Source organism: Thermobia domestica, chromosome 18 (assembly GCF_964235325.1).
Source record: "Thermobia domestica chromosome 18, izTheDome1.hap1.1, whole genome shotgun sequence".
NCBI lineage: Eukaryota > Metazoa > Arthropoda > Insecta > Zygentoma > Lepismatidae > Thermobia > Thermobia domestica.
Genome location: NC_137471.1, coordinates 1,785,028 through 1,801,785, shown reverse-complemented (window position 1 = coordinate 1,801,785; position 16,758 = coordinate 1,785,028). Strand labels below are relative to the sequence as shown.

Here is a 16,758-nt window from a genome sequence, read left to right as displayed (position 1 = left end):
TGGAGCACAAAGTCCAAATTGCTCTTGTCGTTTTCTGTTTAACGGTAAAAAATGAATCGCACTCTGTCTCATCTAGGTAGAGCCACCTCTCATCCAGGGTATACACACGCATTTCCATTTTCCCCTGCAAGTTTTCTGGCGTTTGTGAACAGCTCTTGGATGTGGCGTTGTGTAAGGCGATCTCCGAGCGTTTTATGATGCGCTTCCAATATGAGATTCACGATGCAATAACCCTCTTTTAATTACTTCACTCCAACAAAAGTCCGTGTGGTTAAAGATGATGGACTAAGCTAACCACTGAAACGTACTCAATTAATATTAGCAAATTATATAACAGGTAATCATCAGTGCTAAATTTTAGGAATCACCCGTTAGTGACTATACAATATAATAGCATCTTTCGCCCATTCGTAATATAATCATTGTTCTGAATCTTAACTGTACCGTCGTAACTGTAACTACTGCCCCTCCACAAGTTACGGCTCTGCGTTGTACTGATCTTTACATACTTGTTAATATAATTGTCAAAAGTCATTTCAGAAGTTCAAAAAGATAAACAGTTGCACAAGTGAAACCATTATACAGAATTACGTATGGACAATTTTAAAATACTGCAAAATCCAGAAGAACCAATTAAGTCGAAGTTAGCTCACTACGACTTTTATTAGTGCAAGCTAAAGAAATACAACGACTTAATTTGCATATCAGTAAGAAAAGTGAATAAAGATACGAATTATTTTTCTATTTGAGTCTACTTTGGCTTTGACCCATTTATACATAAATAGACACTAAATATACTTCTAATTTCAATAAATGCCTCTCGTGGGGTTTGCATGACCCCCCTTCAAAAAAAAAAATAAAGTACGGCATTTCGATATTTTATCAATAGTAAACATTATTAAAACGAAACAATATTTAGAATTTTTCTTTGATGGAATAAATGGCAAAGAAACTGCTTTGAATAAAAAGCTTTGAAGAAACTGAGTTTTGTGTTTAGACGCAGAATGATATGCATTGTAATGTTTATTTGCTACTGGTTAAAAACAGTCCGTCACAAAAATCATAATTTTATGTTTAAAATGAGTGAGTGCATATGAAAGAGATTTGTGTATTATATTAATTTCTATTCTCGAAGCATATATCCACGTTGTAGGATACCAGTATGCTGGTTACAAATGTAATGTCTTCCGGACGATGCTGGAAACGGTGTCTTTTCAGATATCATGTCGTATGGCCAGACTTCTTTTCCTTGCGGGATTTCCCTGTGTCACGGATCTGCTAAGAGCGGCACTGTATTGGGGTTCTCACAATTTTCGTCCAACTGTGTAACCCAGGGACCTGTTGAGCACACCATTGAATGATGAGACTCACACTAGCTTGCTGATGATTAAACCGTCTTCTTTGCACAGTTTCACTATTGCCGAATGGCTATAAAGGGCGGAGGATAATCCACAAATTACCCTTATCAGATAGTCGTCACTTCTACTTTCGTCGTTTCCACGTGCATAATATTATCAAGTACAGGTCCCAGTGTAGTCAGCAGTGTATCGGGATATAACAGTGGTTAAGGGCGTCATTCGGGGAGATCAGAAAAAGTCAACAGTTTTTATCATGGGCAACCTTCTGTATCAGAACAAAACGTTTATGCCAGTAATTAAAATTCACACTAATACTGCGATGATTTCATTAGCAATAGTTACACACTATTTAAATAAATAAATAAATAAATAATAATAATAACTGAGCTTTCATAAAATCATTCGTGAAACTACTCTGTCTTGGGAAAAATGAATCGACTTCAGACATGCTCACGCCAGAAATTTGGATTGTGGTCCCATTGTGTTGGCAATAACCGAGTGAAAGTTCCTGATCATGTAGGTAATTCACACACTGCCGGAAATGTAAACAAAATCCTTGAAATATTTACAACAGGAGCAACTGCATATTATCGGGGCTACTATAAAGCGGAGCAACACCTGTTTCTTCTTCTTTTTTTTAAATCCATTTATTTTTAAGAACATGTTCTTCTTCTTCTAGGATGTGTTCTGTTACCATGTAATAGAACATTCAGAATTAAGTTGTTAAAGCATTTAATATTTTGATAAAATTAGCCTCAAAGGAGATGAACAAGTAGTGTTCAATGCAAAAAAAAGTTTATTTCGTTACATTTTCGACGCCATTTTTAAAGCCAAGCGGTGCTTAAAAATATCGAAACAAAAGTTTCTTATATGCTTGTGTATTTTTTTTTAATAATAATAATAATAATAATAATAATAATCCACATTTAATTTTGGAAGTACAATTTTCGGTTTGAATATTAAATTTCTGGTCCGGTCCGGTTTCTTTCAGGAGTTTAAAATACCATCATCAAATTTCGTACTTGGAATTTGAAGTGTCATGTTTGTGTTCCAAGATCCTTTCTCTTAAGTTTTGGTACGAATTAGCAGGCTTATCCTGTACTTATGCATAACGACCCATTTTAGAAGCATAAACGGAAGGGAGTACAATGTAAGTCTATTATAATCACGTATTTACGTCATTTCTTTCTAGTTCTTCATGTATTACGTCGCACGTTGTGCTATGTAACGTATCAGTCGAAAAATAAAAAATCACACGCGCTAGCTTCAAACACACACACACACACACAAGTCACTAGACTAGCCAGGGTGTCTATCGGTCACGAAAGTCATGAAAAAGTCACGAAATCAGAAAACGGTCATGAAAGTCAAGAAATTTAGCTTTAGGGTCACGATTTTTTTTTTTTTTTTTTTTTTTTTTTTTTTTTTTTTTTTTTTTATCTGTACAAATACAAGCAGAGACTGGAAAATTTTGTTCTATAAAACGTCAAAATTCACCACCAAAAATGTCTTTATGATGGACTTTAGACGCTACTAAATCGTAAGCAAAGTATTATTCTATCGCATGCATGAAAATTCGGCCTAATTTGCACCCAAATTCGCTCTTGAGAATGTTAGGAAATTTTATGGTTTTGTAAAGAAAAGGTCACGAAATTTCATTTTGGAACTTGAGTAGACCCCCTGCTAGCGCGGAGAGCTAACACAAGGACACTGCAGCAAATATTATTTTATAGTTTAGTATAGTCGAGAACAATAGTGGCCAAAGCTTTTAGGAGGGACTAAAGAAAGAAGAAAAACTTTAGATCATCATAATTTGTTCGAAACAACAACTTGCACGACATTGTTGTACACTAAATCCTAGTAATGAATTGGAATTTCTCATAACCTAGTTTGAACTGGAATGCACTGATTCTTGGAAGTGATGTTAAATATTCATCTCTGAGTCTGTTTCTAATACAACTTTTGTGAAGTAGTTCTTTTCTTCTTTACACTCGTCAAATTGGGAAGCATGTCGCGGGTTGGATAGAACTTTTTCAAGGGGTTTGCCCATCATTTATGTAAACTACTGTGTGATAGTATTTAATTATGGCAAGCCACTTGATACACAGATTAGGATGAGGTCTTAGGGCAAGTGCCTATCGGGACCAGGGCCGTGCCGTGGAAAATCAGCGCCCGGGGCGAGAGTATACGGAGAGTATATCCCCCATACATATATTCCAAGCAATTTTTCCTATCTTTTTTCCTTTTTTTCTCCCGAATTTTTCGCCCTCCCAACGGCACGGCCCTGATCGGGACCATGCGTTTAAGACTGTCCTGGGTTGCATGTTTCTGCCTTCATACAGAGAAATGATCATCAGTTAACTTGCACAATACACACGAGGTAATACCTGAAAAACGAGCGAGAAATGTTGACCTCTCATGGTGAATTAATAATGCACACTGTTTTGATAGGGGAAACGGCAGAATTTATATTTATCTTGTATTCAGGGTGTTCATTTATTATAATTCACTGTAGCCTAAACAATAACAAAATGTCCATATGAACATAGGGCGAAAAACGCGTTGTTTCAAAGATACGAGGTGCCAAAATCGAGAAAATTGTTACTTTGAGTGAGGCTGCCTAGCTTGAAAACTATCAGAGATATCAAAGGCGGTTAAAGAAATATTAGAGGAACTAGTACACTGTCTATCTAAATAACCATGTTTTAGAGTTGGGTTGTACCGGCGCACACGATTTTAGGGAGAGAGGTGGAAGAGCGGAACCTATACCGCAGCTCCCTCTATAAAATCATGTGCGCCGGTACAACCCAAGTCTGATACATGGTTATTTAGATAGACAGTAACTACTTCCTCTAATAATTTTTTAACCACCTTTGATATCTCTCACAGTATTCGAGCTAGGCAGACTCAGTTACAATTTTCTCGATTTCGGCATCTCGTATCTTTGAAACAACGCGTTTTTCGCCCTATGTTCGTATGGACTTTTTCTTTATTGTTTAGGTGTGAGGATCTCACCAGTGAATTTTGGCTACATAATAAATGAAAACCCTGTATAACGCGCTGAACAATTTAGATATAAGAAATTGTGTTGTGGAGTTGTTTATCATAAAAGCTGGTCCAAAACTGGTCTAAGTTTGAGATGATTTCTGATCAAACACGGGGTGTTAATATACGTTTTCCGTTTGTCTATATATATATGGATGTGTTGTATGCAATGGCTTAATGAATGGCGTAATTTGTTTCAATATAACTATTGGAAATCAGTGAATAATACACCATTGTTTTTGGAATTAAATTGATATTTTAAAATAGCGTGTTTGGCACAAGTAAATACAGTAATAATTCTACAACTTAATTAGCGAAGAAAGATAGGAAACATATCAAGAGAACAGGCACCAACAGATACCAATCAGCAGATGTCATTCAGCTCAACAAACTTACGTGAATGCAAATTCTCATGCGTAACTTTCGAGAAAGTCGGGGAAAAACGAATTTTCGTGGCACTAAAACTATATCGAAGATATATCTATTCCTATTACATTCAGGCGTTGTTTGTATATTGCCCAACTAAACACAACACACTGAACAAGGCTATGTAATAAAAAGTATATAAAACACTATCACGTAACAATTTCAGCACACTAGCTATGTCTTCATCAGACTTCCATTCGTCCTGGCTACTTTGGAGTTGGTTACCTCTTAAATACTTTCCGGAGATCAGCTTTTAATAAGGCTCCGCCCCTTCTGTTTATCCACTTTCCCTCGTTCAGCTGCATACTTGTCCAATTAATTTATATATAATTTTATGTACCACTAGCTGTAAGCTTCCGTCGTTATCTTGTCTTAAAGTTGGTGTAAAGGGACAAGCTTTGCCGATAGATGTCACTACAATCTTCGTATCTCTCTCATGTATTTTTTTTTACCTTTCACGAAAATTCATTTCTCTTACAAATTTCAACCTAGATACTTCAATTTTTTTAGAGAAGGTTTCATAACCTATTGAAGGCAACAATCCGCTTTTTAATTTCGAATTTTCTTCATTGTTGAAACAGTTATATTGTTCAAGGTTTCGATATCCATTTCAACAATCAAGCAATTTCAACAATGAAGAAAATTCTAAATAACAAATCGGCACGGATTGTTGCCTTCGATAGGTTATGAAATTCCTTCGCTAAAAATTTGAAGTCTCTAGGTTGAAATTTGTAAGAGAATTCGTGAATTTTCGTGAAAGGTAAAAATACATGAGAGAGATACGAAGACTGTAGTGACATCTATCGGCAAAACTTGTCTCTTTAAACCAACCTTAATTCAGAACCTAGATAAGAGAAAAAGGGGAGTCCTTTGCCCGGATACTTATATAGTTATCCTCTGCTGTTGTGTAACTCCGCACGCCCAACGTGTAACGAGGGTTATATACAGGCAAGGCGTTCTTAGAAACCGCGAGACTCTTGCATGTATTTTCCCCATACATTTCCACCGCGTGTCCCTGTTTCGCAGAAAGGGGTTCAAAGCTCAGCGTTGCCATGTTTCGAAGAACAGAAAAATACTCTAATGCGTGTGTTCCTATTTCGCAGAATGATACATTTTATTTTTTACATACGTTTATGGAAAGCATGTACTGCACCAGAAGTACGCCAATATTTGCATTACATGTTGAGATATTAATTCCGTCGTAATATTGTAATCACATATACAAATTTTAAGTAACAAACAAATTATTTCATAATTGACAAAGCCGACCTAGCTGATATATCAGCACACCGTAAAGTAAAAGGAAATTTCTGTAAAGTGAAAGGAACGAAAATATAGTAATGGATGGAACATTTAAAATTTGTCCACGTCTATTTTCATAGTTATATATATTGCACGGAAATTATTCAGGATATTTTATCCATCCTCTTCTGCTTATTGCAAAGCAAAAGACAGTCATTGTACACATCCATGCTTCAGTAGATCAAGGAAAAAACCTGAATATTGTTGCTTTCAATTTTGGGTGCAAGAATTTATGACTGACTTTGAACAAGTGGCAATAAACGCTACAAGAGAAACATTCTAGCAAGCGACATTATGCATTTACTTGTTTCATTTTACCCATTTTACCAAGGAATGGGTAAACTTGGCAATGTTGCACATTGATAAGGCATTCTGTGAAACAGGAAGTAACCCATTTTCACTCTTCCCCTCCCCCTTCCGAAATTCTCCCCGAGTCGAAAATAAAGGAACGACTTCATACGTGCTAAAGATCTGGAGAAGATCCATCTGTGTACAAAGTGTAGTGACTGTAGGTGATTCCTTTTGATGCAGAAACAGCGTGTCTATCGGTCACGAAAGTCACGAAAAAGTCACGAAATCAGAAAACGGTCATGAAAGTCACGAAATTTAGCTTTTGGGTCACGATTTTTTTTAAACTCTACAAATGTAAGAACAGATTGGAAATTTTCGTTCTATAAAACGTCAAAATTCACCACCAAAAATGTCTATGGTCGGCTTTAGACGCTACCAAATCGCAAGCAAAGTACGTTTCTATTGCATGGATGAAAATTCGGCCTAATTCGCACCTAAATTTGCTCTTAAAAATGTTAGGAAATTTTATGATTTGGGGAAGAAAAGGTCACGAAAAAGTCACGAAATTTCATTTTGGAATTTTAGTAGACACCCTGAAAAAGCTTATGATAGACACAGAGAAATAAATTTATTATTATTAAAGATATATAAATATATTATTTAGTAGCAGAGTGTATCTATCGTTGTTAATCATCTTCTAACGGTAACACACATACTGCTTGTAAATAAATATTTTTTTCTAAAATGTGTGATTTAATACGACTCTGAATTTGTATTCTGATACCTGTTTTTTTCTTTTTTCCAGAGTGTGTCCACTCCCGGTGTACCACAACTTCATACTCCATTTCTGAGCAAGACTTCTGGTATTTCTCCTTTTACTTCAACTCCTAACAGCAACCCTTTGGGTGATTTTCTGTGGTTGAGTCAGGAACGAAGAAACAATGTGAAACCACTTTCCACAACAAGTCACAAGGACACTAACTTTGCTGTGCTCGCTAGCAACAACGAAGTGACAAACTCCCCCACTAGTAATGTGTACTGTGATTCTCTTAGTCCACATGTGGTTGTGAAGGAACGAGGGTGGATTGTGAAATCGTACCGTCAAAACGACAAAGTGAATTTGCTTAATGACAACACGACGTCACCGTCTCAGTTTGCGGAAAAAGTGAAGGACAACACGAGTGCAGCCGGTACACCTCAGCCGCAAGGTTTGATGTGGACCAATGAGAAGTTGCGTCAATTAGAAGATCTTTATGCCAACGATGAAGTGTGCAATTACGCTGTCGAAATGGAGAAAAGTGAATTTTTCCAGCATGAAACGCAACGAAATACTGGAAACGACAAAAGTGATAAATGTTCCCTTCCTTTAAACGTTAATAACTTCGAACTTACGTCGAGAAATAGTGAAGTGTTGTGTTCGTTAGGTAAAAATATTGTTACTAGTGATTCAAGTGGAAGTGAAGTTCCAGTACTACCTTCACCGTGTCCTCGTAATAACAGAACAGATTCTGCTTCCAGCAATCCTTCCGTGCTTAACAATTTTTCACAAGCGTTCACCACGAAAACTGAATGTTCAGTGGACGGGGAAAAAGTGTGGAGTAAAGCTAGTAACAATGGTAGTAACAATATACTTCAAAAGAATGAAATTAACCTAACCCAGAATCCTCAATCCCCATTTTCTCCTTCAAAAGCTTCTGCTTTTCCTAGTTTTGTATCTTCTGAGAGTAACCACGTGTTGTCGTGGCCTTTGACTGTCGAGAATAACGTTCAGTATCAGTGGAAAAGTGCACCGTCAAAATTGCGACTGTCACAAGCGATGGATCTGTTGTCTATTAAAGTCCGGGGCTCAAACCAAAAAAGGCAGCTTCCGGTTCGTCCTCATACCCTTAACATAAGTCCAAAGTGCCACCAGCTCAACATGATGGACTGCCCAGTTCCTAGTCAAAGCAAAAAATCTTCTATTAATTCTCCTAGTCGTCGGTACTGCTATAAGAAATTATCACCAACTGTTCCCAGCAAAGTGAACTCCGTTCTTGGTGATACAGTGACAGACCAAATCCCCAACGGTGTTGGAACTTCCGCCAAGTTCTCTCAGGAGCAAGTGTGCAAAGGTGTGCTAGATGAAGCTTTCGAAAAAAGACTGAAACAAAGCGGTGGAGATAACAGTAACAGTGCGCAAACGAAACGAAAGAATATTGTCGAATCAAGCGGTTTGTATGTACAGGAACAGAAGTTGTCCAATTTGGAGGGAAAATGTGATAACTCTACCGAAGGAGCTGAGTTGAAAACGGTTATTTTTGCGCTAGAGAATGAGGAAAACATCACAAGAGACGAGAACGTAGAAGAAGGGAATGAAAGTCCTATTTCGACTGCTGGAGAAAGTGGAAATAAAGATGAAGGGTATTCTACAATGTCGAGTGATGTACAAGGTGAAGTTAAGGATGGGGATACTACACATTTACATCGTAGTACTGAAAACTCTTTAGACGTAAGTGGAACTGCTAGATTTATACCAAAGAATAACACCACCAGCAGCAGTACACATTCTCTACAAGATTCAGGTCTCTGTATTCCGAAGTGCTTAGAAGATGTGAAAGAAGTGAATGATGAAAATGACATGAACAAAGAAAAAGAATTTGAATCTTTCTCGCATATGTCTGTAACAATTCTAAAAGAAAATATATCCTTTGACGATAACTTAAAAGAAGCTGGGAGCCTAGAACTAACGAAAACATCAACTAGTAATTTGGAATCTAGTGACACTTACGATAAAATCAACGTTTCTGCGGACACAACAAAATCGTACCCACCTACGTTACGTGAAGCAGCCTCATGGGATTCAAGTAATAGTCAGGTATCGGACTCCACGGTACAGGAGTCGCAGCAGTCTGCAACTTGTCCGTTAACAACTGAGATTCCCTGTAAAAAATATGATAAATCAGATCTGTCACGAAAAGTGCTTCAAATGAACTCAAAATACCGGTTTAAAGATCTCGAAGAAGACCAGTTACCGCTCGTAGAGGACGATAATGACTCTGATATCCTTTATATTCCATTAGAATTTAAATTGTTTTCTCAGATGTCAAATCCGAGGCACAGTTTCCCACCAGCTAGGTTTGTGCACCCTTATCAACACATAATGAGAAGTTTCTCCGATTCTCATCTTTGTCTAAAATTCATGTGCTCTTTGAATGCTCAATCTCTCATAACTGACGGCTGGAATACAAGAGGTTTACCTGAACAATCGTCATCTGCATTGGACATTAGCTACACGTCCCCGAAGGGCAATCTTGAAGGTCAGCCGCATCCGTTACGACGAAGTAAAGCTCAAACAAGTCTTGGTGGACAACACGATGAAAGTTTGGTTTGTATCGGAAGCAATGTTGGTTTCTCGTGGGGGCATTTATCAAGCAGCTTGAGTACAGAATCGGAAGAAGGATCTGATGGCTGGGAACAGGCAGACTACGTCCAGCATTGGCTCCGACTTGACGATACCCGAAGTACCTTACAATATCAGGAATTATCACTAGGTTATGACGAGGCGGAGATGGAAGATTGGAGTATGAATTTATCTTCTGAAGACATTCCAAGGAATCACAAGGACTGGAGGAAATTTGTGGATATCAAGGACCCAGAAGCTAAAGCCTTGAACTGGGACTTGAAAGAACCGAAAACGCCGTCTGCTCCTCTTAGAAGTGAGCATGGTTATGGCGGAACAATTGGTTCCCTTCCAAGCATTCAGGAGAATAATTTAGAGCTGGAAGAAGATGCGAATGAGTGTTTATGGAATAGTGCTAGCTACTTAAAGTCTGAAGGTATTTTGGATGATAGCCCAATGACTTCTCAGGATCAAGAGTGGCCGTACAAGCAAGAACGAAATAAAAATTGGCCATACAAGAATGAGCAGAAGGGACAAAATTTTATCTCCCCGAAATCGGACAGATCTGACTTTCCTCTCAGTTGGTCCAGTTCAGATCGATTATCGTGCTGTGATTCCGAACAGTTTTCTTCCGAATTTGAAGCCTTGTGCAATTACAGCTGTGATTCGAGCTCGAAACGAAGCTCTGCTGCTATGAGTGATACATGTCCAAGTTGTGAGTCGAAACGTAATTCCAAATCTAGCGAAAATGGGAGTATAGGTGAGTACGATGATTCAGTGAGCGAGCCGGTGAATGTTGAAACAGATTTCACAAGAGACTTTTACAGATTAGTGAAGTTTGAAAGCAGCAAAAGTTTGGCGTCGTCATCAAAGAGCTTAGCATTTTCTGACGGTGGATCTTTGAGAAGGGGTCAAGCATACATTCCGGAATCTGAAAGCGATATCCCACCTCCCGATAGAGAAGAAGCGTTGCAAAGCGTTTTGAATTTCATCGCAGAACAACAAAAGTATTGTCAAAGCAGAGAAGTCCAGGATGGTGCGAAAGACGAGGAACTGATTGGGAAAGTGTCGACTGAAGTTCAAGAACAGACTGTAGATAAACAAGAAGACAGGGTATGTAAGAAATCTGAAGACGGAAAGAGTACAGAGAACGAAAAAGAAGTTGTTGCACAAGAGAAGGAAGAAGGTGATACCTCGAAGGAAATTCTGAACGCGGAGATGGCAGACTCCATTACCTCTCAAACATCGAATGCTGGTTCGGAACGTTTTCCATCAGATGTATCCACACCCGATACCGTGATCACGAGCACTAGCTTAAAGAAGAAATTTACTGAATCGATTCATAGGGAGGAGAAATTTGAGGAGGAGGACACTGTGATGAATAAAGAATCTCCAGAACCGTTACCGGAACCACCGCAAGAGAAAGAGACCGAAACCGTGATTAGTGATAAGAACGAATGTGATTCTTCTGAAGTACCTGAGAAAAAGTCCAGTGTGATTGTGTTAGGACATGCTCGCGTGCCCAGTTTCCACGAGAAAGCAACGACCAAAGATGTGATTGAGGAGCTGAATCGGATGATTCGGAAGGGAGATGTGGATGAAGAAAATAGTACGGAGTACGCATCGACGCAGAACGATTCAAAGATGGACGAAGGATGTCGAACTGGATGGGTGCATGTGGAGAGGGATATTGACTTCAATGATCCCAAGGTAAGAAAAGATATTGGGTTCTTTAATTAAAGGATTTTGGGAGGAAAATAGGGTTCCTCTCCAAAAATTCATGGTACAGTCGGCAGCAAAAAAACCTGCAACATGAGCATGTAAGTTTATTGGGAAACTACGCCTAACAGCCCAGTGAATCAACATCACGTCTAATTGGCACGAATCATGCCTGGAGAAACCTCGGCGTCCTCCCTTGCACACTTATTTCGGAGCAAAAGACTTCGTCGTTTCACAATAAACTTAACATGCTCATGTTGCAGGTTTTTTGCTGTGGACTGTACCAACAGACAAGGAATAAATCTGACTAAAACTAGGAATAAATTTGTAAATTATTCATAGGAAATCAGATAAGCTTGTCGTAAGTTTGAGTGTTATAAATAGTAACTTATGTTTATGAAATAATTATTTCAAATATGATTCTCAGTGTTAGCATAAGTGGGTATTTTACTTTTTGGATCAACATTTTCAATATATTTTAATCAAAAATTTTCTTGTAGGCCTTATATCTGGAGAACTACATATAGTGAAGCCAAACCCAAACTATCAATTAACTCAGTATGATGTGCTTATTCCGTACGAAAATACGAAAACTCTATTTAGGATCCGTTCAGAAATTTTGTGACCCCTGATGCCAAAAATTAATTATTGGCCAAGATCGCAATCTTTTGATCTATTTTTAGTTTTCCTAAAATTCTTGTTATTTTACTTACCAAATCTTTGCTGTAGAGAAGAAACAGTCTGTTATCTGAGCTGAAAGCATTTCAAAACTAAAACTAAACTTAAACTAAACCAAATTTAAAACTAAATTTGAGTCAAGATAGGCGATGGTAGCTTGTATGGAACAGATTCGTGTAATGGTGTATGAATTCTTTTGTGGGGATTTCATTCAGCTTCCTTCTTTCCCCCAAAAATGTCTTTAGAAAGTTAAACCTTCTCTTTATTCAGCAATTTGAAAGCTTCAGACGATCTTAGAAGGATAAGTTAATAATACTTAACATACATGAGGAGCTTAATATACTAATTCTTTCCCTTCAAAATTGGGTAGGCTCCAGAAAGGTGCACCTTGCTTCCAACCAGATAAATATCTAAACATCAGGGAACTGTTTAAGAATCATTGAATTAGTACTTCCGGCATGGTTTAATAGTAGTCTCAGTAAAGGTCTGGATATCATGGGTTCCCGAAGGGGAGGGCAAGGTTGAGCCCGGGCTTCCCCTCTGGCTCACGAAAATGTATACGTAATATAGCAAACCGCGTATATTAAATACCAGACGTAATATAGTAACCATGGAGGTAGGCCCCCCTCTAGAAAATTTTCTTCGGGCGTCCCTGCTGGATATTGTGCAAATTTCAGTCTATTGGGGATTCAAATATATTACTGTTACCCATTCTGTTATGCCTATTCTTCGTGTAAGGCTTTAATTTTTGAACTTAAAAATAAGCCTTTCGTTTCAGTTGTTGCGTTGTATATACATTAACATTATATATAAAGGATAAGCAGTGAAATTAACTTCATATGCTATCTTCCCTTTTAAAATCTGTAAATCCGAAGATTAGCGTTCAGAATAGCAAAACAAGAACTGCTGTAGCAAGTTAGAACCCTAGAATCTCATTGCTTATACCTCCATATTGTCTTTAAAAATTATTTTCCACCTTAGGAGAGAAAAAAACTCTATTTTAATTTAAAATAACTAAAACTACATTTTCAGAAGAGTCCATTTTCAAAAATTTTTCAGGAAGGATCTGGATCTCATCCCAAAACCCCGGGTTGTGCACTGGGAGTTTGAAACTTGATGTTCCTGGATGAGGGATATGCTCATGATGACAAGAGCAAAGCTAAAAGTTCAAAAGCATAACCTGATAACATAGACACACACCCCAGGGTGTGGATTCAATGTATTGTGTGACACAGAATCCAAATTTCAAAACCCCAGGATGATTGGCCGTGCCAGCTTTTTTTTTCTTTTTTTTTTTTTATGGGCGAAAAACTTGAGCAATTTTGGATAGGTAGGATACGTATAACACAGCCATTAAAATATATATGGATAACCAAAATCATGTTCAGAATAGCAACCTACGATCACAGACACACGAAATAAATAAATAAATAAATAAAAAATAATAAAAGTTGTGTGCACCGGACCCCGGGGTATGGATTCTATGTATTTTGTTACACAGAATCCACGTTTCGAAACCCCAGGATGATTGACCCCAGGGTATGGATTCTATGTATTTTGTTATACAGAATCCACCTTTCGAAACCCCAGGATGATTGATCATTTTTTTTTATTGGTGAAAAATCTGAGTGATTTTGGATAAGGTGGACACATGTTTTTCGCCTATAAAACAAAATTAACACGGTCAATTGTCCTTTGGATTCTGTGTATAAAAAAATACATCAAATCCATACTCTGGGGTCCGCTGCACATATATCTATATATATATATATATATATATATATATATATATATATATATATATATACGCAGCGGACCCCAGAGTATGGATTTGATGTATTTTTTTATACACAGAATCCAAAGGACGATTGACCGTGTTAATTTTGTTTTATAGGCGAAAAACATGTGTCCACCTTATCCAAAATCACTCAGATTTTTCACCAATAAAAAAAAAAAAATGATCAATCATCCTGGGGTTTCGAAAGGTGGATTCTGTGTAACAAAATACATAGAATCCATACCCTGGGGTCAATCATCCTGGGGTTTCGAAACGTGGATTCTGTGTAACAAAATACATAGAATCCATACCCTGGGGTCCGGTGCACACAACTTTTATTATTTTTTATTTATTTATTTATTTATTTTGTGTGTCTGTGATCGTAGGTTGCTATTCTGAACATGATTTTGGTTATCCAAAGGCCCGAATTAAACTAAATTTGGAAGCATAATAAATAAATAAATAAAATAAAATAAAATAAATAAAACGAGGCGTTACGTCTAAAATAAGGCATAATTCGTCGAAAATTAACGAAAATTTTAGTTTTTATTCCCATCAACTATGAAAAGGTAGGTATTCCAACAACAGATATTTTGATAAAGTAAACAATTGTTTCATTACACACAGATAATGAAATTTCAAGCTTAAGAATTTAAAAATATAATTGTAGCATCTTAAATAGATTGAAAGTTTTTTTTTTTTCTTTTGACGATTTCCTTAACACGCAGGCAAAAACTAATGTACGTGGAGAAATGGAAATACACACTGCAGAACCGTACATTCCAGAACCTAACCGAATAGAAGTAGAAATCGCTATAAAGAAATTAAAGAAACACAAATCTCCGGGTGAAGACGAAATTCCGGCTAAGTTAATTTTAGCTGGAGGCGAAAGATTGTGGAACAAGATACACAGATTTATTCTTCTTATCTGGAACAAGGAGGATTTGCTACAAGAGTGGAAAGAGTCAATCATTGTTCCAATTCACAAGAAAGGCGACAAAACTGACTGTAATAATTATCGAGGCATTTCTCTTCTGTCAACATCCTATAAAATCCTTTCAAACATTCTATTAGCAAGATTGACCACATACGCAGATGAAATTATCGGATATTATCAGTGTGGATTTAGACGAAATCGATCAACTATCGACCAAATATTTACCATTCGCCAAATACTCGAAAAAAAGTGAAAATACAATACCCTGGTACATCAACTATTTATTGATTTCAGAAGGGCTTACGACTCGGTTAGGAGAAAAACATTATACAACGTTCTTACAGAACTTGGAATACCAACAAAGCTAATTAGATTAATTAAGATATGTCTAAATGAATCCCAAAGTAAAATCTGGGTAGGAAAATGTTTGTCCACGAGCTTTCACGTCGAGAATGGTCTGAAACAAGGAGATGCGTTGTCATTATTATTCAGCTTTGTTCTGGAATACGCTATAAGGAAAATCAAAGATAGCAACCAAGGCCTACAGTTGAACGGTATTCACCAGGTTATAGCATATGCTGATGATGTAAATTTAATAGGGGAGATAGGAGAGCAATAGAAAGAAATGCAGAGTTCTTATTTAACGCTTGCAGGGACATGGGTTTAGAAGTAAATGCAGATACTAAATACATGGAAGTTCGTCAGTATCGTAATACGACAAATTATGGATGCGTTAAAATATCGAATAATACTTTTGACAAAGTGGATACTTTCAAATATCTAGGATCAGTATTAACAGACGAAAATCATATTCACGAAGAAATTAAATGTCGACTAAAAGCAGGGAATTCGTGTTATTATTTAGTTCAAAATCTCTTGTCGTCGATAATTCTGTCGAGGAATTTGAAGCTTAAAACATAAAACGATAACCATGGTTATTGTGCTGTATAATTCCGAAACATGGTTGCTTACTCTGAGGGAAAAACATAGACTGAAAGTATTTGAGAACAAGATCCTGAGACGAATATTCGGACCCAGAGGAACGGGAATGGTGAATAGCGGAAACTTCATAACGAGGAACTACATAATTTATATGGTTTACCAAACATTCTTAGGGTTATCAAATCTAGGAGGCTCAGGTGGGCAGGTCATGTAGCCAGGATGGAAGAAAGTAGAAACGCTTTCAAAGCCTGGACTGGAAGATCAATCGGAAAACGACCGTTAGGAAGACCTAGGCGCAAATGGGAAGACAATATTAAGATGGACTCGCAGAAATAGAAATACAAAGTAGAAACTCGATTCAGTTGGCTAAGGATAGAAGTCAGTGAAGAGCTTTTGTGAACGCGGCATTAAACCTTCGGGTTCCATAGGCCATAGAGTTAGTTAGTTAGTTAGTTAATTGTAGCTATGTGAGGAACAGAATAACAGTTCAATAATATTACAGTATGTGCATTTTAACAGTTTTATGGTTAGTGCACACTTCGGATCAGAGCAGTTCATTGTCTGCTTCAGTTGAGATACGGTTTTCTGCATCCGTTTGAATTTTGAATTTTTAAAAGGTCTTGTCTTGACAGAAGGTTATTTTGAGATTCATCTAAAACTCGCAATTAGCGAAATGTTTAGAACGGTGCAGATGAACAGATTGAGAATGGCATAAATGAGTAATTGTCACTTATAAGCATTGCTCTTTAGTTATTGTGGTATGTACTCGTACAACAATAAAATTGAGCTCACTTGACGGACACAACAAATTTCAATTTATGATATTGATAACCAGGATTTGATTTCAGTTCATTGGTGTGGGAAAAACATATTACGCATAAAATATTAATAAATAGTTAAAAAG

The 16,758-nt window shown here is 37.2% G+C and overlaps 1 protein-coding gene across 4 annotated transcripts in view; it reads left to right on the top strand.

The window, feature by feature from the left end:
- The window catches only part of LOC145675969 (uncharacterized), a 617,917-nt gene that overhangs the window by 583,972 nt on the left and 17,187 nt on the right, over window positions 1-16,758 (top strand). For all 4 annotated transcript variants that reach the window (XM_081746793.1, XM_081746794.1, XM_081746792.1 and 1 more), the window contains one exon: window positions 7,228-11,511. In XM_081746793.1, coding sequence (XP_081602919.1) covers window positions 7,228-11,511 — 4,284 coding nt within the window. The remainder of the gene's footprint in view (window positions 1-7,227; window positions 11,512-16,758) is intronic.